The 26,757-nt window shown below is 39.5% G+C and overlaps 1 protein-coding gene across 1 annotated transcript in view; it reads left to right on the top strand.

The window, feature by feature from the left end:
* LOC139726639 (uncharacterized) overlaps positions 1–26,757 on the top strand; it is an 80,335-nt gene that overhangs the window by 30,315 nt on the left and 23,263 nt on the right. Inside the window, exons 22-24 of the mRNA XM_071637629.1 lie at positions 375–538; positions 3,445–3,669; positions 4,387–4,494. Coding sequence (XP_071493730.1) covers positions 375–538; positions 3,445–3,669; positions 4,387–4,494 — 497 coding nt within the window. The remainder of the gene's footprint in view (positions 1–374; positions 539–3,444; positions 3,670–4,386; positions 4,495–26,757) is intronic.

The raw sequence follows: 26,757 nt of genomic DNA, 5'->3' as shown, positions 1-26,757 counted from the left end.
TAATAATGATAACAATGATGAACCTGATAAAGATGTCAATAATAATGCTGTAATATTCCGTAAAGATGCCTACTGTTATGTTCCATGAAAACAAAAGCAAAAAAAAGTTATAACTCTGAATCAGTTAAGCAAAAGCAGTTAAGTCCATGCACTTAGCCTGATACTACGGTTATGGCAACTCCCATTTTGTACCTGTCTAAAATGCACTAAAACACTATACATGCGGTTTATTTCACACCATTTTTATTTCTAGCAATTTTTTTCATGATTTAATTGATATTTAGCAACAACTCATGATAATTCTGCCTCCCGTGACACAAATTTTGATCAAATCCAAAGGTTATTGAATCGTCCCCACTTTTTACCTCGTGCAGAACCTCAACCAGCTAAGCCCGAGGAGGCCAAGTCTAAAGCAGCAACCTCATCCCCAGCTGGGTCCAGGGAGCCACCCGTAGCTAGACCCCAGGTGGATGGGAGTGAAGGACCAGCAGCCAAACAGGTTGAGGAGGAGGACCAGAAATCAGAAAGTAGTGATGAGGTTGGTCATGCATTATCGGTATTTTGTTGTTTTTCATGTTCTTTCACTTGTTTTTTTTTTTTTAAGTGATGCATTAAACTGTGGAATCAACTACCCAAAACTCTCCGCAACCAGCAATCTCTCATCACCTTCAACTTTTAAAAACTTACCTGGGGGGTGTTTCATAAAGCTGTTCGTAAAGTTACGAATAACTTACGAGAAAAGATTATGGCAGAAGGCAAAACGCCATGGCACTGAGAGGAATTGGCAGGACTTCAAAGACATGCGGAAGAAGGTCAAGAGCAGCCTTAAGAGAGCATATGAGGGGTATGTTGGAGGAATCTTTGACAGAAACACAGAAGAAGCAGGAAAGAAGTTTTGGCATTTCATCAAAAGCCAGAGGAAAGATGTGGGAAGTATCCCGACTCTTCGGACAGATGAGGGACTGGCCACTGACAGCACAGCAAAAGCAGAGGCACTGAACAAACAATACCAGTCAGTGTTTACAAAGGAAGATGTAACCACAATACCAGACAAAGGACCTAGCCCTTACCCAGCAATGCCCAAGATTGAATTCACGACTGACGGCATAGAGAAGTTGCTTAGGTCACTGAATCCACAAAAAGCATGTGGACCGGATCTCATTCCCATTCGAGCCCTGAAGGAAGCAGCGAAGCAAATTGCACCAGTGCTTCAAATGATTTTCACCCAGTCCTATGAGAGTGGTAGCCTACCATCAGATTGGCTATCAGCCAACATTGTTGCCATTTATAAAAAAGGTAACAGAAGTCTTCCATGCAACTACCGTCCTGTTTCCTTAACTTGTGTGACCACCAAACTCATGGAGCATGTAATCTTCCATGCCATCATGGAGCACATTGATGACCATGACATACTAGCCAAAAACCAGCACGGGTTTCGTAAGAAGCACTCAACAGAGTCTCAACTCATCACCACCTTAGAGGAGATTAGTAGATCCTTTGACAACAAGGATCAGACCGACGTACTGATATTAGACTTCTCGAAAGCATTTGACTCAGTGGCCCACCAACGTCTTCTGACAAAGCTATCATTCTATGGTATAGGTGACCACACCCAAGCATGGATCAAGACATGGCTCACTACTAGGACACAGAGAGTGGTCGTGGATGGGGAGGCTTCACCATCTGTCCATGTTGACTCAGGAGTGCCTCAGGGCACGGTCCTTGGACCGCTGATGTTTCTCTTGTTCATCAATGACATCGGGGACAAAATCAACTCAACCATCAAACTGTTTGCGGATGATTGTCTAGTATTTCGCACAATATCATCCACAGATGACACTCTCCAGCTCCAGGACGACTTGAATACCCTCCTTGAGTGGTCCAATGTCTGGCAGATGAAACTCAATGCGGAGAAATGCTACTCAATGAGAATCCACAGAGGGAAACGGCCCACCACTCACACTTATACCATGGGGGATGAGGATATTGCCTCTGTTTCAACCCTAACTTATCTTGGGATTGAACTCCATGAGAAGTTAAGCTGGAAACCTCACATTGAAGCTGTAGCATCTAAAGCTGGGAAAACCCTTGGATTCTTGCGGAGAAACCTTGGGAAATGTTCTACCGACATCAAGAAATTAACCTACATAACCCTAGTACCCGGTACGATCACAGTTAGAGTATGCATCAACAGTATGGGACCCCTACAAGCAAAACCAAATAGACCTGCTGGAGAAAATTCAAAGGAGAGCTGTTCACTTTGTATGTGGGAATTACCAGAGAGAGGCCAGTGTCACGGCTATGAGGGAAAGTATCTGTCTCCCTACCCTAGAAGACAGAAGAAAGCAAGCTCGACTCACCACCTTCTACAAAGCAATAAACAACCAAATTGCAGTACCTATACCACATTACCTCAAACAGAGACAAAGAACAACACGAAGCAGCCAACATCAACGTTTTATGAGAACCGGCTCTACCTTGGATGCCTACAAATACAGTTTTTTCCCAAGGACAATCAGAGACTGGGATAGGCTTCCTCAACACATCATTGAACTGCCCTCTGTTGAGCAGTTCAAGAGAGCCACAGAAGCCAATTAAGCATGGCAGAGATTTTTTACTTGCACATGCACAAAGCACAAATGGCATCCACTGTCTGAAGCACCACACCACAAACCCTCATCCAGTTGCTGAACAGGCTTTGATGAGAAGCACCATAGAAGTAGAAGTAGAGCGACTGGTGATCAGTTCTGATGTGCTATACTTATCAGAATTTCCATAATTCAGCACAAGAACTGATCACCAGTCGCTAGTAAGTCGTTCGTAACTTTACGAACAGCTTTATGAAACACCCCCGTGTTCCATTAACATTGATAGTCCACTGGTAAAGCGCATTTGAACATGTACGTTTATTGAAAATGCGCGATATAGATGTATTATTATTATTATTATTATTGACAGTAATTGTTTTGTTATGTCAGGTTCATTGGAATTTTCGCTTTTTCAATAAGCCAGTTTTTGCCACCTTATGGTCTTGTGTGGCCACAAGCACTGGCAGAATTTCCATTTCTTCTTCTTTTTAAAAAATCTTTTTATTAAGTGTGATCAGTAGTAGCCCTATATTAATTTAAAAAATAGTGCTGTATAATATACAGGAAGATTTGTGGTCTCATGTTTTTTGAAACCATTTATTTGGCACATATTCAAGTGGAAATATACATCCCTGTAGTATAGATTTCAAGGCTAGAAAATTCTAAACCGTGCAAGGTGCCACCACTTTACAACTACAATATCTTCTTTAATAATTCTCCTTACAACTACTCTGTGGGCGCTGAACCATTGAAATATGTCTTGTGAATTAAAATTTTTGTGGGTGTCTGCTGCTTTTCCCCAAAACTTAAACCTTTTATCATCTCCCCCCCCCCCCCTTCTTTGAAACGCCAATAGACAATGGTATTTGAAGATGCAGTTGACGTCCAGGAACCCGATCCAGCTCCGGCGGTGGGGTCCAGGCGTGCCGTACAGGATCTGCCCGTCCTAACAGGAATCCCTATGCGCGGGGCTACTGCCAAACCTGCAGGCCGCGATGAGCCAAGACTGGCCACCAGACGAGGGAGCCCCGCTGGGGCCATCGCCATGGATACCGATGACTGGCAGAGAGCTGTAGAACCAGTGAGCCTTTTCTTGTTTCCTTTTCTTTATTTTTTAAGCATTCTTTTTTACCATCTCTGAATGTTTTCTGTGATATCTTTGAATTTTTCTGCTAAGGTATATGAACCGTAGTAGCAACTACGCACTTTGCAATTATACTGAGCCCATGTCAAAAGAGCTGGGAGTTGGTGCAAACGTCATTGTACAGTGTATAAAGCTCTCATCCCTAAAATAGGAAATTGAAAGATATTCTTCTGCCCATTGTGTACATATTTGGACATTTGGACAAGATGTCTACATACAATGTCCACCTTGACTGATGTGAAGTAGTGGGTACCGGGCAGTTTTCATTTCATTACTATTTCATTTATTTTCGATATCCAAAGAATGCAAATTTATTACAAAGGCATGTGCATAATTTGTACAAGCATGTGAGAGTGGATAGGAAGGTAAAACAATGAAATGAATACAAAAAGTACTGGGCAATGTTGGCTTAGTGATCAGTGCAGAACTCAGAACTCCCTCTGGCAGACCATTGACAACACTGATGATGAAGATGTTCCCTCAGGGGTAAATGACACCAAATTAATATTGTCTTGATTTGAATCCTCACTAACCCTTTCACTACCGTTGGCAGCATCCTTGTGCACAAAGTCATAAGCTTTTTTGAGTTGGTGGTGCAGAAAGGGTTAAACAAAGTAGAGGATTGATATTCATTGGTCACCCTGTCTGTTGTAGGACTGGATTCCTGTGATCACCCAGGACATCGCCCGCCAGAGACACCAGACGTCCCAGGGAGCCCTCAGCGATGCCTACCTTACTGGCATGCCTCCCAAGAGACTCAAGGTAAGAACTGTCCTTTGTATGTTTCATCCTTTTTGTCCATTTCCTTTTTTTTTTGGGGGGGGGGGGGGCGGGGGAGGTGGGAATTCTCGCTATCGCCAATGACATAAAAAACTCCTGCGCACGCTGAAGAGCTCTGTCACAGGTGCACTGTGGGATTCCTCGGTCCCTTGTTCGCTTCCGGTTGTCTCATGCGAGTCGCAGTTCCCATACGATTCAATGGAGTTCTTTGTCTGCTTTTTCGTTGTTAGCCCTTTTTGTCCTTGCCGAACGAGTTCGAGCAGGGGACTATGAAACGGGCTCCGTACGTGTGTGTGTCCATCCGTGTGTCCGTCCGTGTGTCCGTGTGTGCGTCCATGTGTGATCAAAATCTTCAATTTGCTACTTCTCTGTCATTTATGAGCCAATTTTGATTCTGTTTGCTTTGTATGATAGCACTATGTGGGAGCTTTGAAATTTCCACACAGAATTTCAGTTGTGACCTTTGACCTTGACCTTTGACCTATATTGTACATTTTGCTACAAAATGCTACTCCTTCGCCATTTCTAACCCGATTTGGATTCCGTTTGCTTTATGTGATGGCACTAGTTGAGGGCTTCAAAACTTCTACACAGAATTTTGACCTTTGACTTCTTTGACCTTTGACCTTGATTTTTTGACCAGTTTTGTACATTTTGCTACAAAATGCTACAATTGTACTCCTTCGCCATTTCTAACCCGATTTCGATTCCGCTTGCTTTATGTGATGGCACTAGGTGAGGGCTTCAAAATTTCTACACAGAATTTTGACCTTTGACTTCTTTGACCTTTGACCTTGATTTGTGACCTGTATTGTACATTTTGCTACAAAATGCTACTCCTTCGCCATTTCTAACCCGATTTCGATTCCGTTTGCTTTAAGTGATGGCACTAGGTGAGGGCTTCAAAACTTCTACACAGAACTTTGACCTTTGACTTCTTTGACCTTTGACCTTGATTTTTGACCTATATTGTACAATGGCTACAAAATGCTACTCCTTCGCCATTTCTAACCCGATTTCGATTCCGTTTGCTTTATGTGATGGCAGCAGGTGAGGGCTTCAAAACTGCTACACAGAATTTTGACCTTTGATTTCTTTGACCTTTGACCTTGATTTGTGACCTGTATTGTACATTTTGCTACAAAATGCTACTTCCGGCGGGGACATATATTACGCACCGCGTAAATTCTACTTCTTCCTTGTTTTCTTGGCTATAATTCAGCTTAAAAGAGTTGAAAGTGTGTAAGCTTTACTGATTTGCGGTCACTAGAGTCATGGTTCACTACTGCAAGGCTTCAATGTGCTGGTCACATGATGGAAAGCAAAGAAATCTTCAACAAAAAATACCTTTTTATAAAGACAGAGCGTGATGTAAGTGCATGTGCAGCCAAAACCGGGGCAAGTTTGTCCCATGAGGTATCCCATAATGCATCTAAAACGCTGCTCTGTGCACGGCACCTACGTATTGGCGATACCCTCAATTGATTATTCATAATTCTCAGAAGGGCTCAAAATTCATCTTCCACCATATGGAATTTGCTTGCAACATTAAATTATCAAAATTGTCTATCAAAAAACAAAACAAAACAAAACAAAGCGAAAAAAAAAAAAAGGTTTGGCTGAGGCAATTTGCAAAAATAAAAAGTTGTTTTTGGAGTATTTTGAAATCAAAAGTGTAAAATGATTTTTTTATTCCCAAGTGCCCTCCATGTTTTGTAATGATTGATCATGCCCTAGCAGCAGTATTTCCCAACAAGTTACCTGCAATTAGATCAGTGAATATATGGCCCGATTTTTGAAGTATTGATAATCGATCATAAAATATTCCATAGCAACCATGAGCAGATATGTTCCCTTAATGTCATATAGTCAGCATACCTTTATAGCTAATTTTTTTTTGCAATTTAATCATTACCCAACTGAAATCATGTCATCACAACATTATTTCACACATATCTTTTGCATATGTGTCCATTTTATAGCAAAAATCAACAGTTTCTGCAGGCTTATATAGAGATTATGTCATACCTTTACTCGTTGAGGACGGACTGATTTTGCTACAACACGCATTTCCCATAGACACCTGCCTGACTATTCTTGGGACTCGTCTTCAACGGGTTGCTCTGCCATTGAATGCTCTCTGACCCCGTTTACAGTGCGGGGCTGGGCTGAGCCCTGCAATTCTGTCCGTTTACAGTGCGGGGCTGGGCCCGGGCTTTTAATTCAAACCTTTCAATATTTTGTCGTAGTGGCGCTCTGCTTGTAAACAAACGCAATTTGGTATAGTCTGGTTTCCAGACCTTTTGCCAACTGGATTCCGGGGCAACGAAGTCGCCGTTCGGCAAAGGCCTTTGCCGAAGGAAGAATCCTTTGCAGGACAAAACCACCTTAAACTATACTAGTTTTCGACGTTGAGGGGGTTAATATCCTGAATAGCGAAATAGTACGGGCAGAGGGTCTGGAAGCCAGACTAAAATTTGCCGCGCATTTGGCCCAGTTTGCGTTTACACTGAGAAAAGGCCGGGCTCGGCTGCGGCTCGGCTGCGGCTCGGCCGCGGCCGAGACCACCTCCAGAGTGTGGCCAAATGCGCGACCAATTTTGGCCCCGCATTTGGCCTTTTGTGCGTTTACACTGAAATGAAGGCCTTTTCGCTCACTGTATATGGGGTCCAAGTTGATACCGGTAGTTAAAGAGCCCCTGAAATCCAAATGCATGTTGATTTGTGTTGATTTATGATACCCTCAACATCATTTTTGCGGTGAAACGAATATCTAGAAACATTCCATATATTTTTAACGATTTTTTCTTCTATTTTTCTTCACATTACTTGGGAACGCCCACAAAAAATCCTTCCAAACCAATATTCCTCAGATGACCTCATATGTCAATCATTGCTATAGTACTGAAATGTTTAACAAAAGACAATGGAATGCACCTTCCCCTCGACTCAGCATAACTTGCATGTTTCCGTGATATTGATGTGACTAACAAAAAACAAAAATCGTTAGAAATATATGGAATGTTTGTAGATATTCGTTTCACCACAAAAGTGATGTTGAGGGTATCATAAATCAACACAAATCAACATGCATTTGGATTTCAGGGGCCCTTTTAAACTGTGCAGAAAACTTTCACCCTCTTGTGACAGAGTTTGTATGCATGGAGAAGTGTGGTGTCCAGTGGATATGTCTGTTGATTCCTAACCAGGGGGCGTGGGGTTCAAGTCCTGCCTGGTGTATACATCATTCTCAAACAATGTATTACTCCTCACATGATCCCCCTTGATCAAGGTGTACAACTTTGTATTATATTGATGGGGTGATAATACTGTAATACTGATAGCGCCCTCTGAGTGAAATGCTTCCACTAGCAAGGTTATCTTGAGTGAAAACTGTAAAATGAGGAATGTTCGCGTGCATTTTAATTTCGGGAGAGCCGAGATTCCCGAAATTAAAATGCACGCGAAAGTTCTCATCTACACTATATGCATTGAATGTTAGAGGCAACTTGTGAAAATTTCATGCCATGAAAAAGGCCGTCAGCTCCAATTCGCGAAAATTTCATGCCACGAAAATATTGTTTTACAGTAGTCATATACTGTATCTTAGTCCACAGTGCAGCATCAAAAGGATGTTTTAGTTTGTGCATGTATGTGTTTGTGCTTGTATTTGCATGTTTGTGTATGTTTATGTGTATGTGTGTGTGTATGTGCGTGTTTGTGTTTAAGTCATAGACTCCTATGTTGAAGCATGATGTTAAAAAAAAAAAAGATAAAACAACAGCATTGCTTATCTCTGTTACGATTTGGGTCCATTCTGACTATTAATGTACATCCAATCTGTTTATCTATTTGTTCATATCAGCCTTCTATCAGTTTAAAATTTGACAATCATTCGGAAGCGAAGCGGGTTTGCACTTTGTATGTGAGATATTCCTCTCAAAATATCAGTGGTGATGTAACTGAACTCAGTCGACCCTTCATCCAACTTGCAGTGAACTGTAATGAGCTGCATGATACAAGATGAAAATGAAGCAAGGGTTGCATGTTCTCTTGTAATGCTCTGGCTTAACCCGTTGAGGACGGGCTGATTTCGCTATAACATGCATTTCCCATAGACACCTGCCCGAGCATACTCGGGACTAGTCTTCAATGAGTTAAAAAGACCAAAGTGATCCATTGTGAGAAGTTCTGAGGTAACATTGTGATGGGAAAGTAAGTTCGCATAAGTTACCTTTTTTTTGTCTTGTGTGTGTATATCTCTTTTTATCTGTTATATCTCTTTTTGTTTATCTGTTATATCCCATTCGCGTACAATTTCTTGTACTCAAATGGGCGAGACACATTATGGCACTTGCCTTGTTAAGGAAATGCAACGGAAATTACTGGAACATCTGTTAATGGCACATGTCAGATCTTACATTATTACCGAAATGTGTTGAATACACGCATTCCTGGAACCAATTTCACAGAAACATCAATTGACAACGTATGATGATTTCAAGTGACATTGTTGCAATCTGCCTGTGTGGTTTGCTGAGCATAGTACACCTATTATAATTTTTGCTGGGGGGGGGGGGGTGGGCATGGAGATTGGAGGGGGGTATCAGAGGGGTGGGGGACACTATCGGAGATGTGATTTGATTGAAAGGGAATGTAAGTAGTAGAGACATTTGTCCTTTAGAGATTTCTGTGTATGTGGTATTAGATTTTGTGGTTGGGTTTGTTAACATGAGTTTCCATTATCGGTGTATCCAAAATATGAAATGCACCTGTGCATGTGAGTGATTTATTGACTTTACAACCACCATAGACAGGGTGCTCCGTGGTGTTCTGGATTCTCTCTGTTTTAAAGTATGGAATGACGTGGTTGCTTGAGGATATATTTGCCTCAGAAGGGGGAAAAGTGTTCAAGTATTACTTCAAGTCCTCACCCCCAAAAAGAGGAATTGTGATTTTCCCCCTGCTGTATGCAGTCATGCTATCAAGTTCTATTGTGAGAAATATAAGAAATGTTCAGTCTTTGAGAAAGCACCTTTGTCTCTGTTTGTTTGTTTTGGTTGTTGTTGTGGGTTTTTTTTTTTTGGGGGGGGGGAAGTACAAACATTTTTCCTTTTTGCGAGTCTGAATACACAGTATATTTTGTGTTCATTTACATGAATTTTGTGAGTCGACTGGTAAGTCATGTAATTGAATTGAATTGAACTGAATTGAATCATCGACTGGCGAAAATATTGCCTCATATGACACAAATGCACTGTAAGCTGTCTCCAAGCTGGAAAATCATTCAGTTTCTTCTGAAAATGCATAATTATATCTATATATCATCATTCCCCATCATCATGGTTCTCGACGACGAATTTGTCTCTCAAGTCCCAGTTTGCAAAATGCGTGGTGTATTCGCAGTAACTGTGATCCATTCCTCCATCAGAATGTCTGCAGGTCTGTAGTCTATGCGCCTAATCATGTAGTTCGGGTTATTGTTCAGTGACATTTGTTTCCAGCAAACAATTCCCTCACATCTGTCAGCATAACAATGCAATAGTTTTGAACATGTTGGGGGACACATCTGTAAATGTAGAAAAAAAAAAAAAAACCAAGCAAACAAAAAAACTTATTGGGAGTGTGTCCTTGGCATCAGTGAATATGACATTCATTAATGTAGTTATGAGTGATGAAGATAGGCCTACAGGAACAGAGCGAGGGACAGGGACAAAGGTAGAGACGGAGATGAGGACAGAGATGTACATAAGGACATGACATTGACAGGGACTAACAAAACAATAACAGGAAAGATGGAAGACATACAGTGTAACAGACATGCAGGACAGGGGGAGAGGAATGGAGGATGGAAAACAGCCCTCAGGCAGAGAAACAATGCATAATGATAATAACAGCTAGTTTTTTGTATACGTAGCACATTTCACACTTGTCACAAGTAAGTCTGTCAATGCACTTTACAGACTATTACTTCCCAGGTCAGTGGATACATTGTTTCCAACCAGCACTGGCAGTGCTCACTCTCCACTCCCTGGGGAGCATTCCAGCTACATGTACAGAGCTGCCAAGTCTCCCTGATTCTGCAGGAGTCTCCCTGAAAATGTCAAAATCTGTTCATGGCTGAATAAGAGAATATCTAAATCTTCCTGATTAGGGAATTATTCTCACGCATTGAAATGGATGTAACACACAGATATCTCCCTGATTGCTGTATGGAATCTCCCTGATTTAGATGTGAGAATGTTGGCAGACCTGCATGTAGTCGCAGCCATTATACAGGCACGCACTTGCGGATCAAGAAACATGAACTTTCTCATCCTACTGGGTACCCATTTATACTCCTGGGTGGAGAGCAGCAATGTGGACAAAGTGCATTGCTGAAGGTCAAACATGTCAGGCTTGGCATGGGCTTGAACCCACAGACCATACCATGCTCAGGTCATTCAGAGACGAGCGCTCTTATCCACTCAGCCGCGACACCTCCACAACCAGAGTTACAGTGAAATGAAAATTAGACATACTCATTCAAAACACCAGACATATGTTGTCATAGGAGAATACTGTGGCTACCCCCACTGTTCAGACGTAAGCCACTTTATACCCGAACTTGATAAAGAAACGACGCATAAAGAATCATCGTATAGCCGACAGACCATTCAGACGCTAATCTCGGCCGTTCTGGAGAACGTCGTGTAGATGTGCAGTTTCTCACTGCGCATGCTGTTATGGTCATGAGTGACAGCTATGGGGTCACCTTTCGTGTGCACTCCCATTAAGCCCTGCCCAGTTACACCGTTCTATGGTCGCCGTATGTTCAGACGCATAATGGACATGATGGAATGCTGATTCGTTATCGAGTTCTAGTTTGAAGCGATGCTCTGACCCTCGTTCCGCTATATATCGTTTCGTCATACATCGTTTCGTTAGTCAGCGTTCAGACGTATTAAATTCATTGAAAGCTGTCATACCATTTTGGTATAGCTATACCGTTCTAGTATAATTTTTTTTGTGTGTCTAAACACCCTGTCAATCTTGGAACAAAGTGGAAAAAAACAACAACCCAATAAAGATGCCTTTGATAGAGGTTACTAGGGGAACAACTTTCTGCAGTTTTCCGCACACCTTAGGGATGCAGTGACCGCATCTGTCACTAGTTATCCAGTTAGAGCACCTGTTGTGGTGAACACTGGATTTACAGCATCCTTACAAGCTAGGGTCTGTGGCTGAGTCCTCCATGGCTCCCCAGTGCATCATATAACTTAGCCTTCCCCCTCAGCTCTCCTCTTCTCTTATCACACAGTCCCTCCAAGCTTGCCAGTAAGCTAGATGGTGAAGAGGGAGACAAACATCACTGTAGCCTTTTGTCAAGGCCCTCTCGCTTTAATGGGCGAGCGAAGCGAGCAGATCTCAAAAGGCCCTTGCGCTACCTCACTCAGCTGGACTCTCTTCACCATACAGCAAGAGGGCCTTGACAAAAGGCTAATATCACTGTGGCATTGACACAAAATCATAAGTAGACTGTGTCTGATATGTTTGCTAAAGTCTGCCATAGAATCGAGGGGGGGGGGGGATGGGGAGGCATTCTCGGCTCTTACACTAGCACCTGTAGTTTTGGTGTCATGCAGTCAGTTTCATCTTGTTTAAGACCAAAACATACTTCCACCATTTTCAATTTGCTTACAATACATCGAGAGGGTACTAGTTTAACAAGAAACTCGTCTGGCTGATGTGATTTGCCAGAATTATGAGTCGTTTTTTATTTTTTAGTATTAGAGATCAAAAGTGTGAAATAAATGGTCGCAAACATATAACTTTTATTCCTGAAGCACCCTCCCCACTCAGTAGTGGCTACGTAAACGTTACATGATGATCGATCATACCCTATCAATCGTATTTTCCAACAAGCTGCATGTGATTCACTGTAGCATGGAAGACAGATAGATACTGCTGTGGTGGCCCAATTTGTCCGTTATCCACGATTGATCATAAAAAGAAATTATGTACCGGTAGTAACAATATGCTCTGAGACTGTAGGCCTATAATATAGTTCTTCCGGCAAACCTTTTTGGTTAATATTTCACATTTTCATCATACCCAACTGAAATTGTGTTGGAAAGCAAGAAATTATTAATTAAGCAGAGAGGTAGAGATATGGGGTTTGATTTTTCTTCAATTTTGTCTCCCTCTGTACAAATGAAATGAAATTGTGATATCATGGCATTCTTTCACAAATTTCTTATGTATGAGTGTACATTTTAGAGCAATAATTGACTGTTCTGCAGGCATATGGGAACTATATTTTCCCATAAGCTTCCTACAGCAGACAGTCTAGACAGGTAATGTACAAGGATGCCTTCAACGAAATCAAAATAATTGTGATCAATTAGCATTGTGATACAAAGGTAGCAATACTATTAACAAATAACATTGTGGGTGTACAGTGTATGCGAAATATAAAGTGGTGAGCTTTTCTGTGTGTGTGTGTGGGGGGGGGGGGAGGTTGCGATACGGGGAGTGGGTCTCTGTTTAGGGTTTGGGTTAGGCATGATAGAGAATGAGGTGAGGGACGTTACTTCAAGGCGGATTTGCTTGTTCAGCCGGGGCTCAAACGGAAACGAAGAGTGCAAATTCAACTGTTTTCCAGTATGTGGCAAAGAGAAAGACTAACAGAGAAAGTTGTCATCTTAACGAGTCTGAGAGAGAAAAAAACAAAACATACCCAAAACAAACGAACAAAGTGAATCGAGGCCATGGATCACGTGACCAAAAAGTGCATGGTAACTTTGAACTTAATCAAAGTGACTTTTGATTAAACAGAGTGAGTCAGGCAAACAGATTGGTACATGTAGCCTGAGTTAAAATCTGACATAGTTGTATGATGAATGAATGAATGAATGAATGAATGAATGAATGAATGAATGAATGAATGAATGAATGAATGAATGAATGAATGAATGAAGACATGAAAACGAGCACAGAGATTAACGGTATATGTATGCTGGATGAGCCACAATTACAATTTACTACCAAAGACAAATGTAATTTATGTAATTGTTTATCAGTTGCAATAAAAGCAATTTGAAAGACAAAAGTGTGTAAGTGACAATAGCATTACTTGTAACAAAATGTGATAAAAATGTTTTGTAGGCACCTATGTAGTGGTAGTCTAGTGGGATTTCTGCAAAAGGGCTCTCTAAAATGGTGTTAGAGGCATTTTTGAGTAAAAGTTGGGATCCGGTCTCTTTTACCTAATTTGAGTATGCTGAATCCGAAAAATCCGGTTCCCAAGCGAAATTCACCGATCTTCACCGTCTAATTTGCATAAACAAAATGGCTGCCAAGCTACAAAAATTATCAGTTTCAGATACGCATTTTCTAGCAATTCTTTGCAAACAAGCTGGAAAAAAGTGATTTGAAATGTTTGTACAGATAATAGAATTACCAATTTATAAGGCATAAACGTTTCTCAGGTGGTAAAAAGTATATTTTATTCATAATTATTCAAATTAGGACTGAAATATGCAGATATATATATATATATATACATTAACTCTGGAAGAGTAATATTGACATTTTTTATTTCTTGAGAGGCGGATTAAATACTAAATATGTAGACTTTAAGGTTTTGAGGGTCAGGAAAATTCCGGTTCCCAAGCGAAATTCATCGATCTTGACCATCTAATTTGCATAAACAAAATGGCTACCCAGCCACAGAAATTGTCAGTTTCGGACACGGATTTTCTAGAAATTCTTTACAAACGAGCTGGAAAAAAAAGTGATTTGATATTTTGTACATATAATAGAAGTAGCAATTTGAGGGATAAACGTTTCTTAGATGGTAAATAGTATATTCTATTCATAATTATGCAAATTAGTACTGAAATATGCAGATAAATATATATTAACACTGGAAGAGCAATTGTTACGATGTTTTTCTTGAGAGGCAAGTTAAACACTAAATATGTATACATATTTAGATTTTTCCTAACCCTCAAAACCTTAAAGTTTATAAACTTTAAGGTTTTGAGGGTTAGGAAAAATCCAGTTCCCAAGCAAAATTCACTGATCTTGACCATCTAATTTGCATAAACAAAATGGCTGCCCAGCCACAGAAATTGTGAATTTCAGACTCGCATTTTCTAGATTTTTTTTTTTTTTTTTTGTAAACGAGCTGGAAAAAAGTGATTTGAAATCTATGTACATAGAATGGAATTAGCAACTTGAGGGATAAACGTTTCTCAGTTGGTTAATGATATATTTCTTTCATAATTATGCAAATTAGTACTGAAATATGCAGATATATTAACACTGAGAGATTTTTTATATTTCTTTTTCTTGAGAGGAAAGTTAAGAACACTAGATATATACACTTGAAGGTTTTGAGGGTGAGATGAAATCAGAATCCCTTCTCAGTGGTATCAAAATACATGTAAATGCAAATACATGTACATGTATTGTAATTGGTATGCAAATTCTTATGTAGGCTTCATGAGTTTCATGCACATGCAGTTCATTCAATAGCCTATATACCCTGGTAAAATTTTATTTTTCAAATCCTCTAAAATGGTCCTTTTGGATTTTTTTTAAGAATTCAAGTTAGGAACCCGATTCTTAACCAAAAATGATTGCGCTAGGGCAAAAACAAAAACAAAAACAAAAAACTAAAACAAAAAACAAGAAAACGTGTCTTTTTCAAGCGAATGAACTTTAACATCTAATTTGCATAATACATACAAAATAGCTGCAATATTACCATAAAATTGTTAATATAATGAAAAATATTTTTAGTACATCGATAATCGCAAAACGAATTGATGAAAACTCTCTCTACGCGGATCATGACTCAACTTTTTATGGGGGGGGGGGGAATGTCATCGAACAATGCCATTAATAGGCAACATCCATTATTGTATTGTTCCTATATGCAAATCTGTAGCATTAGCACGGAAATTCTATTGCCCAGTTAACCAGAGCGTGGTAATTACATGTATATATATATGATAATATATAAAATGATTACGTATGATTGTATATAGCAAACATTCGTCTAGGTTGAAATGGGATAGGTGGTTTTATTCTATTTTCTCTTAATATGAAGCGTTTATAATATATATATATATATTAAAGACTGGAGAAGGATCCATTGGAAAGTTAAGTTTGTAGAATAGCCGCGATCACACACTGGCAAAAGATCAAGAAGTTTAAGATCGCGATCTCCAAGATCTCACAAGGCGCGGCCAAATTGGCAAATTATCGAAAAGCTTCAGATCGCAATCTTTAAGATCTTGAAGTTTTTCAAGTGCGTATTACTGCAAACTTTCCGCGAAACTTCCCACTACAGCTAGGGATATTTCATTTTATAATGCTGTCCTCTCCAAACTTCTCGATCTCTTGCCAGTGTGACCGGACAACAAAAGATCGTGAAGACTTCGCGATCTTAAACTTTGCGATCTTTTGCCACTCTGACCGCGCCTTATCATGATAAACTTAAATAACGATGTTAGAATAGCAGTGAGGGAGAAGAAATCGAAAAAAAAAAAAAAACGTGTGGCACACAGCTACCTATATTTCATCCTTCTACATCTGTTATGAGAATGTAACTTAGTCAAGTTCCAAGACAGTTCGAACTCTGAAATTGCATCGGCCAGTGCAATCTGCGAAATAAGGGGTTTACACCTTCCTGTTCCTTTTTGTTTTTTTGCTTTCAGTATACTTGGATAACATGCCGCCAGTGATAACCACCAAGTATGATGCATTTCAATTTATTCTTAACTGGACGACGCCACGCTCCCTTGTCTGTCTGACTTCTGATATTTCTCACCAGGTGTGATTCAGATCATAGAAACGGCATTCCTAGCAAACAGGCCTCTATAGCTTTAAGGGCCAGTGGACTGTCAGAACTAAGGAATAATGAATACTCATTAGAAACCATGTTACATACAGAAGATTCCACTTCATATCAGACGTAAATGGTCGCCATATTGCCTCTTATTATATGCTTGATCAAGTATAGTTTTTGAATATCCACATTGTCACTTGAATTTCTGCCCAAGAATTAGGATATGGATCTTTTCATGGAGGGCCTTGGTTTTCCACTACCTTGCGAACATAAAGTTACTTTTGTTCCCTTGAGAGATAACATCGATCCGATTGCTACCTTAAAGAGGCCTTCTTCCGTAGATACTGGAGTTGTGCTTTTTCTGCCAGACTGATACTGACAGTAGCACTCTTATTAAAGCAAGTGATCAATGACTCACAATCATCAAAGATGCTGCTTGTACGAGAAGAAAACTAAAGGGTTCCAAGAACATGATTGTTATCAGTCGTCTTTATAAAAATAAACTTATATTCGATTAAAAAGATGCATCACACAAGCTCGTTTGGCACAAATGTTCCGCCATTTTACCGACAAAAGTATACTGAACGCTCGAGAAGCAGTCCAACGACAATACTCCAGTATAAAAAAAATAAGATAAAAAAGGAAGAAAATCCTGCTCACTGTGCCAGACCTGATCTCTTGTTCACCAGTAGACAATGGATGGGAACGTTTTGATCTGGTCTACAGCCTGTACAACTGATATATCTAGCTCCAATCCTGCAAAGTTGCCGTAAGCATTGCAGAACATTTCGATGCAAATGTCACAAATTAGGCCTACGATGTACAGCAGTGTGTGCATGTTAGCAACAATGTGATGATGCAAACCTTGTATGAATGTAGATCAATTTAGCTCGATTGAGAAATTGACTTTTTGACTTAGATTATGTTTCTTTTCAGCCAAAATATAATGGTGTTGATGACTAGAATTACAAAGTTCATCCTTCGTTTCTGTTTCCGACACTGTCCGAGATACCAGGATTTTTCTTACATTTTTTTTTTGCTTGAGCCTGCAGACTGGGTGAAGAGATAAATAAAAAAAACCATAAATTATGACGAGATTTATGAAAGTCGCCACTTGATTTTAAATTCAACAGATTGAAAATAATTATGAACCAATCTATCCAATGAAAACGACAAAGTACAGGGAAGGATAAAGCGACCTTGCACTAATCCATAGAGTAATGTATAGTGATGTGATTGCTCGATAACTTTGATGGCAAGACCTTGTTTTGGTGGTAAGTATGCATAGAAAATGGGTGAATATTTGCAAAATTTATTATGCAAATGAGATAATAGATGTGTGTGGTTTAGTAGTTGCAGTTAATTTTTGCATCTCTTAATCACACCAGGAATCATTAACAGGTCTTGATATTGTTGTAACTGTTATGAAACGTATTCATATATTGCGGCAGTGCGTTGTAGAATCTCGAAGCCTGCCTGGTCTACGGCCTCTTGAATATCAATTTGCAAACATATTTCATTTTAGTGTCATTCAGTTCTCCTTTATTGATTGATTCCAGTACTTGATTTACTTCGGACTCTGACGACATCATTATGTGCAACGTGTTTGCCCAATACCTTAGCTGTATTTTAGTACGCCAAGGTACATTTTGATAGCAAGACTTTGTTTTAGGGAATATATCCATAGAAATGGCCAACTATTTGTATAATTTATATGCAAATTAGATTATTAGGGTATTTCTAATAGCTGTGTTTTTTTTTCTTGTATCTCCTTTATCACCAAAGAATAATCAACTTGCGTCTTGATATTATAACTACAATGATTCAGATTCATATATCGCTGCAATGTGTTGTAGAATCTGGAAGCCTGTCGTAGTAAAGCCTCTTGCATACCAATTTGCATACATTATTACAAATATTGTTATTCATTTTTTTAATTCTGAATTGGTTGATTCCAGTACTTGATTTTCCTCGTACTCAGATGACACCATTTACACTTTGTTTGACCGATAGCATATCTATATTTTCACTACGCCAAGGTACATTTTAATAGCAAAACTTTGTTTTAGGGGAAATTATGTTGAGAAAATGGAAAAATATAATACTTATTATGCAAATGAGATGCATGTTTTGTTTTAATACTTAAGCTTGGTTCTTGTATCTCTTTAGCACACTAGGAATCGTGAACCAGTCTTGATACAATGATAACTATCTTCAGAATTATGATTTAGATCCATATTGCAGCAATGCGTTGTAGAATCTAGAATTCTGCCAGTTATGTATCCTCTTGTATACCAATTTGCATAGATATTTGCATAAGTGTTATTCAATTCTTTCGAATTGATTGAATTCTTTTGAATTGATTTATTTTGATTCGACTCCGGCGACACCAAGTACTTTTTGTTTGCCCGGTAACTTGTTAAAATGATTAAAAACAGAAATGAACACGTAGGTACTGTACATGTGCCTATAGATGCGGTAATGCATTACTGCATCAGCGGCAACTCCTAATTTGCATATTTCATTTCTTAATTTGCATATATAAGTGAAAGTTATGAACAAATGAGGACCTAGCTATTGTATTTGCACCTTAATTTCTGAAATTATTACTATTTCTGCATGTCTAGGGAGATTTTATGAAAATTAGATCATCGAAACACCTTAAAAAGCAATGAATTGGCGGCCATTTTGTTTATGCAAATTAGATGCTCTTAGACTCAAAATTCCGCTTGGGAACCGGAATTTTTGGATTCAGCGTACTTGAATTATATGAAATAGACCGGTTCCCAACTTTTACTAAAAAATGCCTCTGACAGTCATATTTTCCCCAAATCCCACTAGACTATGGTGCAATGTACATGCCTCAGGTTCAACAGTATTTCATTGAGGCTGATCCCCACCCCCCCCCCTCTATTTCCACATCTTTATACGAGGAAAATATGATTTTATGTTTTCCTCATAAGCACTCGTTGATGATGTAAGTACCCACACAAATAGAATCACACACACACACACACACACACATATTCTAGCTCTGCTACCATTACCAAAAGAGAACCTGTAGAACTAACACATCTGGAATGAGCTTGCTGTTTCTCCCTGTGATCTTGTGTTAATCTGTAGCAATTATGATAAAGCTCTTCACTAGCCCTAGCAAAGTGATAGTAATAATCAACATGTCTCTGCTCAAATTGAGAGAATTTCAAATTTTTTTTGTACATTGTTTAGATTTTACTCATTCCCTTCTAGAGTTGTCACAAACATTTGTTTTCTGTTTATTTAAGTTTTTTATTGTTCTAATCCAAATTGATTATGTTTTTTGTCTTATCATTGTTATTATTATTACTAATACTATAAAACATGATGTATTCGCCGCACGAAATTTTCACGAATTGGAGCCGATGGCCTTTTTTTTCGCGAATTGACACTGGCGTTCAATGCATATATTGTAGACAAGAAATTTCGCGTGCGTTTTAATTTTGCGAGTCTTGGCACTTGCGAAACTCGTGAAATTAAAATGCATGCAAACATTCCTCGTTTTACAGTACTGTGATCATTTTCGGTAGTATAAAAGGTGGTGATAGTGTCAAATGTGATATGAAAGCATGGATGGTGGTAGTGTTGGTTGACTCTCAAACAGTAGGGTGGTCGAGGAAGGTATGTACAGCCAGGAATGCCTACTGCTGCTGATAAAATCCTGGTGAGAACCAAAGTTTAGCACCTCTGATCTGCAGCTGTTGGTTGCTTCAAGCCAACTGAAAGATTTGACCTGCCATCAAAGACAGTGCATTGCCCCCATTACTCCTGAAGGTGTCATAAAAAATGCTCTTGAAGGTAAAAGAGATTCGGTGCTCACACCTGTGGCAGCGAGGTCCCTAACCTGCATAAAAGAAAATGAGCTTACCAGGCTTGAGTGAAGGCTATTTCCCCTGAAGTGTACCTATTGATAGAAGTATCTCACCTAATTGCAACCGGACTTGAGTAAAGACTATTCCCATTATATGATTCACAATATGCTATCCAGAGGGAATTGATGGAGACTCATAAGTAGACTTTTAGTTCTCTCTGACAATCCCCTCCAATGAAGCTGTCAATTGAAATAAATAATGGCATACAGCCAGGCCTGAATGAAGACTAAGTCGTCATTCTTGGGCAGCCACTTGTTGTACATGTTGTTTCTTTGTTTGTTTTTTTTAATACAAAATTTCATGTATTAGAATAGTAATGATGTCCATTCTATTAATAGCTCACCTATCAAGGAGCTTGCAGAAAACTTGGCTGAAAGACGAAATTTTTCTTCCCGTGCCTCCGCAAATGGTGTGTGAATCTATGCCAGGACAAATAAAGCCTCCACTCATTTGAAGAGAAACTACACCGTCTATATCCGACCCGCCCGCGAGGGATGAGGTTTTCACAGAAATTCACTCAACATATTGGGTTCATATCTGGCTGCCATATCTCATTTTCTCATGAATTTTTTTTTCTTACTTAATTTCAGTATTTTTGGTATTGCCTTGTGGCAGAGCCAAGAGAAAATCACTTTTTAAAAGGGTGTTATAGTTTTGGTTGAGATGGGGCTTCGGGCTGTGTGAAATAATGAGAAACCTCATGAAATATGAAAGAGCATACACTTCTATGGAAAGAGGAATTCCAAGTTTATTTGATGAAAATTGGTTTTGAAATGGCTGAGATACTGTAAAACGAATGTCCATGTGCATTTTACTTTCACGAATTTTGCGAGAGCAAAGATGTGTGATATTAAAATGCATGTGAAGGCTCCTGTCTACACTATGTGCATTGAATTCCAGAGGCACTTCGCGAAAATTTCATGCTGTGAATAAGGCCGTTGCTGCAATTCGCAAAAATTTCATGCCGCTAAAATATCATATTTTACTGTATCCAAAAACTACATTGTATTAAGAGGTTTTAATTAACGCTTCGACCCACCTTTTAATAGGACCACTTTGTTTTATTTGGTTTTTTGTTATCTCAGCCATTTCAAAATAAAATGAATAAATAAATTAATAATAAAATTAATTTTGAAGTCCTCGTGGAATTGCATGCTCTTTGATATTCCATATGGTGCTTTCTAATTGTCGCGCAAAGTTAAAATCTGAATCCCCATCTTGATCCAAACTGTACCATCCCTTTAAATCGGCAGTGCTGGATGGACCTGTGATGGGAAGTCAAGCTAGGCTCGATGTTTTCATGGCTTTGGTGTCCCACTTTTTAGGGACCACAGTTCATACTTTTGCTCGCATCATATAGCTTCAGGAGGCTGATGTAATCATCTAGAGGGGCATGTGTACTGGTGTACAGGAGGCGACCGAACCCACCCAGGGGGCCAATATCTTAGCTCCACAGTCCCAGTAATTGGAAAGTTCAGTCGGTGAGAGTTGTGTGTGCGATGTGAGGATCGATCGCCCCACGCTGCGTAGCATCCTCCACAACATGTGGCAAACTGCGATGCATAGCTACTAATAGGCCCTACATGGTTGTATGTACTTATCCCAGTGAACTCTTGTTCCATGAAGGGCCTATAGCTTGCCTGACATTCTGTCACTCTCTCTCTCTTATTAAAATAACTGAATTTCTGTAGATGCTGTTTAATGTTGAAAATCATACTTTTGATTGTCATGTATTGTCATTAGAAGGACTGAGCTGCAGTCCTTAAAGGGACACAGTCCTCACGAAATTTAAAAAAAATATGTTGTTGTTGGTACCTCCAATGAACTACTTTCACCAAAAACAAACTTTTAAATCACCAAATAAGCTCGTACATTTTGGTTGAAAAAGTGTGACTCTGCATGGTGAATATGCTAATGAGCAAGTCTTGGCGGAGAGTCATACGTCGTCGATGCACAACTCTTCCCAGCCGTGTTCTGCTCGTTATCCGTACGCTCCCTAGTTTACCCGGATGCATGAAGACGTCGGTGGCTACTCCGACTCGTATTTGACATTGTTCCTACGTTGTGTGTGTGTGTGTGTGTGTGTGTGTGTGTGTGTGTATGTATTGGGTATTATATTCGCACGTGTGGACGGTACAACTAGATGATAGATCTACGGTAGATACGCGTACGCACCCCGTACGCGGTTTGCCCTTCGCACTTTTCCAGTCTCAAGCGCAGCTGCAGCCCTACCTGTCGCCGCTCATGCATGTTCTATAGTACGTACAGAGTGTACATATTTGTAGGTAGAAACGATTCTACACAGGCCTGCTAGTACACTACAGGGGCGACCGCATTCAGCGTCGTCTGGTCAGGCTATCTTACATCAGTAGTTTTGCTCGAATCGTGCAGAAAAATACCCAGGAAAATCCTTTTTTCCGTCCCAGACCAACAAAAGTATCGTGAAAGGTGAGCTGTATGGCTGGGAAATATCGGTACAGCGATGCCGAACATAAGAAACTTAGGGCCTACAAAATCTCGAAATCGTGTTGTGACCTACCTGTGCGTGGACAATTTGTGAAGCGATGTTTTTACGTGGACCGGCAGGCTGTGGCCCTCGGTTATAAACCGAGAAAACTCCTGAAACCAGATGCAATCCTGACCATTTGCTCACATGAGTTATAAAACAGAAACACCTCGAGCATCGACTTCGAAGAGAACCGAGGGAAAAAAGCGTAGAGAGGTAAGGAAAGTGGCTAGCTATGTTTAATTTACCGTGGGCCTGCAGCCGGGGTTGGACTGCAGTACAGTGCCACTGAGCTAGCTGCTGCCAGTGCCGACTGGACATGCACGGCAAAGTGGAGCGAAATCATATCCCTATGACCCCCTGTGTTTATCCTTCCCGGCTCACGTCATATTTTTTTTTTTTTCGAGGAAAGGCGATTATCTGACTACTTACAGAAATATTGAGATACAAACAATATTTTCTTAAGAATTCGACTCTCTCATGCACAGGTTATCTTCGGTTTGAATGCCAAAATTGACTGGACGGAGTCGAGTGTACTGTGTATGTATACATTGGTATGGTAAGGATTTGCGCGCGAGAGTGGTTTCTACGCTAAGAAGTATGCAACACGGACGGAAGCTAGAAAACGACCGTGCCTATTTGATGTCAAGTTCATGGTATATTTGGTTTAAAAATACACATAAATTTATGTTTACAATATTAATTTTTCGTAAATTATATATATCTAAGCTTGAAATATTTTGTTTGAAATTATAAAACCACAAACTTTCACATTATATGATAAAATTGCAACTAATCATTTGAACACTTAAATTGGTTTGTAGAGGCACGGCTGTCAACTTGGTGAGTAGGGCATGCACTACGTAGCATCTTTTTGCCGGCTCTTTCACGATCGCTTGCGGGAATTATTTTTCAAAAATCGTGTACGGAGACAATTTTTGATGTCCAAGCGTATAACTTGGTGAAAGTTTATATTTTTTACTCTTCTTAATTATCAGTACAGTGAAAATCTCAGGACTGCTTCCCTTTAATAGATTCCTGCAATGTACCTTGCTGAAATAGTTAAAATCTTGATAGAAAGCCCCCACAACCATAATTAGGCCTGCTTAACCAAAGTTTACCAAATCTGCCACTGAAAGCTAAAATTGAAATAAAAAAAGAAAAGACACATACACATACACACACACAGACACACACACACACACACACACACACACACACACACACACAAATGTCAAGCTTGGTAACCATATATCACTGCCATAATATTGAACATTTGCAAAATGAATGGGTGGGGGTGCTGTGGCATATAGTAGATAAGACTCCCGACTCTGAGCGGAGGACCTGAGTTCAATTCCCACCCAGTGCTTACGTCCTTGGACAAGATGTTTTTACCCATCATGTCCCTCCTGACCCAGGTGTATAAATGGGTACCTGGCAACGCTAGGGTAATAACAATGGCAGGGCCCTCTGGTAGAGCAGTGACAACACTGAAGAGGCTACCCTGGATATGTTTAAGACCTTATTATGAATATTAAAAGGAATGAAGAAATGATGGATAAATGCATGATGGCTGGATAAATGAATGAATGACTAAAAGAATGAATGAGAATAAAGTAAGAATTTCAAATTGTTAATGTAAGTCATGTATCAGGCATACAGAAGGAGAAATATAAAGGGGCCAACTACCAAGTCTCCCTGAATGTTGGAGAGGCTATCGGAACACTTTGACATCTTTTCATGTCACGACACACAAATCATGTTTACTTTAACACTAGGATATTGGAAACATTTCAGCTATTGAGATGCACCTAATATACGTGTGTCTCCTTGATTGCCAATTTGGAACCGGCGTCGTCTTGATGTTGTAAATGTTAGCAGTTCTGGAAATACTGTTAAAAGATTAGTATACACACACCTGAAAAAAAAAAGAGTTTGGGAATAACAACACATACTGAATAGTTCTTTCAAAATGAATGCTCCTCTCTTCTTACCCTAGAATTGGAAAAAAAAAATGTGGACCAAAAAAAAAAGTTTAAATCTGCCCCTGATAATTTCAAGTTCACATTCATGTACTTCCATCAGAGAACACAGCATGAACTTTTCAAAGTTAAAAGAGACCATTTGATGTTGTAAATGTTGGATGTTGGAAATACTGTTAAAAAAATTAGTATACACACACCTGAAAAAAAGTTTGGGAATAACAACACGTACTGAATAGTTCTTTCAAAATGAATGTGCCTCTCTTCTTACCCTGCAATTGGAAGAAAAAAATGTGGACCAAAAAAAAAAGTTTCAATCTGCCCCTGATAATTTCAAGTTCACATTCATGTACTTCCATCAGAGAACACAGCATTAACTTTTCAAAGTTAAAAGAGACCATTTGATGTTGTAAATGTTGGATGTTGGAAATACTGTTCAAAAAATTAGTATACACACACCTGAAAAAAAGTTTGGGAATAACAACACGTACTGAATAGTTCTTTCAAAATGAATGTGCCTCTCTTCTTACCCTAGAATTGGAAGAAAAAAATGTGGACCAAAAAAAAAAATTCAATCTGCCCTTGATAATTTCAAATTCACATTCATGTACTTCCATCAGAGAACACAGCATGAACTTTTCAAAGTTAAAAGAGACCATTTGATGTTGTAAATGTTGGATGTTGGAAATACTGTTCAAAAAATTAGTATACACACATCTGAAAAAAAGTTTGGGAATAACAACACGTATATTGTACTGAATAGTTCTTTCAAAATGAATTTGCCTCTCTTCTTACCCTAGAATTGGAAGGAAAAAAATGTGGACCAAAAAAAAATTCAATCTGCCCCTGATAATTTCAAATTCACATTCATGTACTTCCATCAGAGAACACAGCATGAACTTTTCAAAGTTAAAAGAGACCATCTGATTTGCCCCGAGGAGTTGAATCCATCAAACTCCATCTGGAAAATCCCCAGCTGTTTTCTGTGTGGTGAATGTTGATGTATTGCTGTTGACATACGCAACGTGTAGGGGGTCTCACTCAAAATTGTCAACCAAGTCGGGGCGAAAGAACTGATCAGACACCAGTCTCTGTATGGCGAGATCGTTGTGGGGTGAAGTTGGAATCGGAAATGAAAAGAGGAATCTCGAGTACCTCTTGGCTCTGACAAACAATCACTTACCACGACTGTTTGTTCTCATGTTGCTCACATTGTTTTCCTTTGCCCTTCAAGAGAGCATTAGCCATGTTTTGCGGAAACTCGCCACAGATTGTACTTTTCATGAAGTTAGAAGTGCCGTCTTGAGCATGGTGTAGCAGGACTGCGAACTCTTACTTAATCAACTTGAAAAATCAGGCAAGTCTCCCAGTTCTAAATGTTGCAGTCTTATGAACCAATCTCATGCTGAACCTTCCAGAAAAAGAAAGAAAAAGAAGAAGAAGTAATTATTTAAAAAAAAGAAGTCTGCAGAATCTCTGATATTCCGAACATTGATATGCCCAAGCCCAATGTTTCAAGATATTCCCACAGGTGCACCCCCTCTATGTGTGTGTTGAAATCATTATAGAAATATGTACCGCCTAAATAGGCGTTTTCACATCAGCCCGATGTTTGAAAATAGCGCGCTATTTTCTGACTTGGGAAATTAAAAAATATCTCGAGCTTAGATTTTTATCGGGCTGATGTGAAAACGGCTAATGTAGAATTGTCACAGCTCTCAGCTGTTTATGATGCAGTTGTCTCTTTAAAAATATCCCATTAAAAGATTAATGTGAATAATTGTTCACTGGGGATGTGTTTGTGGTGAAGTAGTCTCTTCATAATGGGAGTTCAGGTTCATGGCAGCACTCTTATCAATATGGCAGGACTTCGTTGCAATTGAAAATAAACTCTTCTAAATGATTGTAACAAATTATACGACAGATGTTCATCATCCTGGCTGATGTTGAAGGTATAAAATGAATCATTTGTCACGTGAAGCGAGGTAAAACAAACCTTTTTGTCATTTTC

This window comes from Diadema antillarum, unplaced genomic scaffold (assembly GCF_040938485.1).
Source record: "Diadema antillarum isolate AM-2024a unplaced genomic scaffold, OU_Dant_1.0 seq00000094_RagTag, whole genome shotgun sequence".
Classification (NCBI taxonomy): Eukaryota; Metazoa; Echinodermata; class Echinoidea; order Diadematoida; family Diadematidae; genus Diadema; species Diadema antillarum.
Note: the sequence above shows the minus strand (reverse complement) of the source record. Positions and strands in the feature narration are given on the sequence as shown.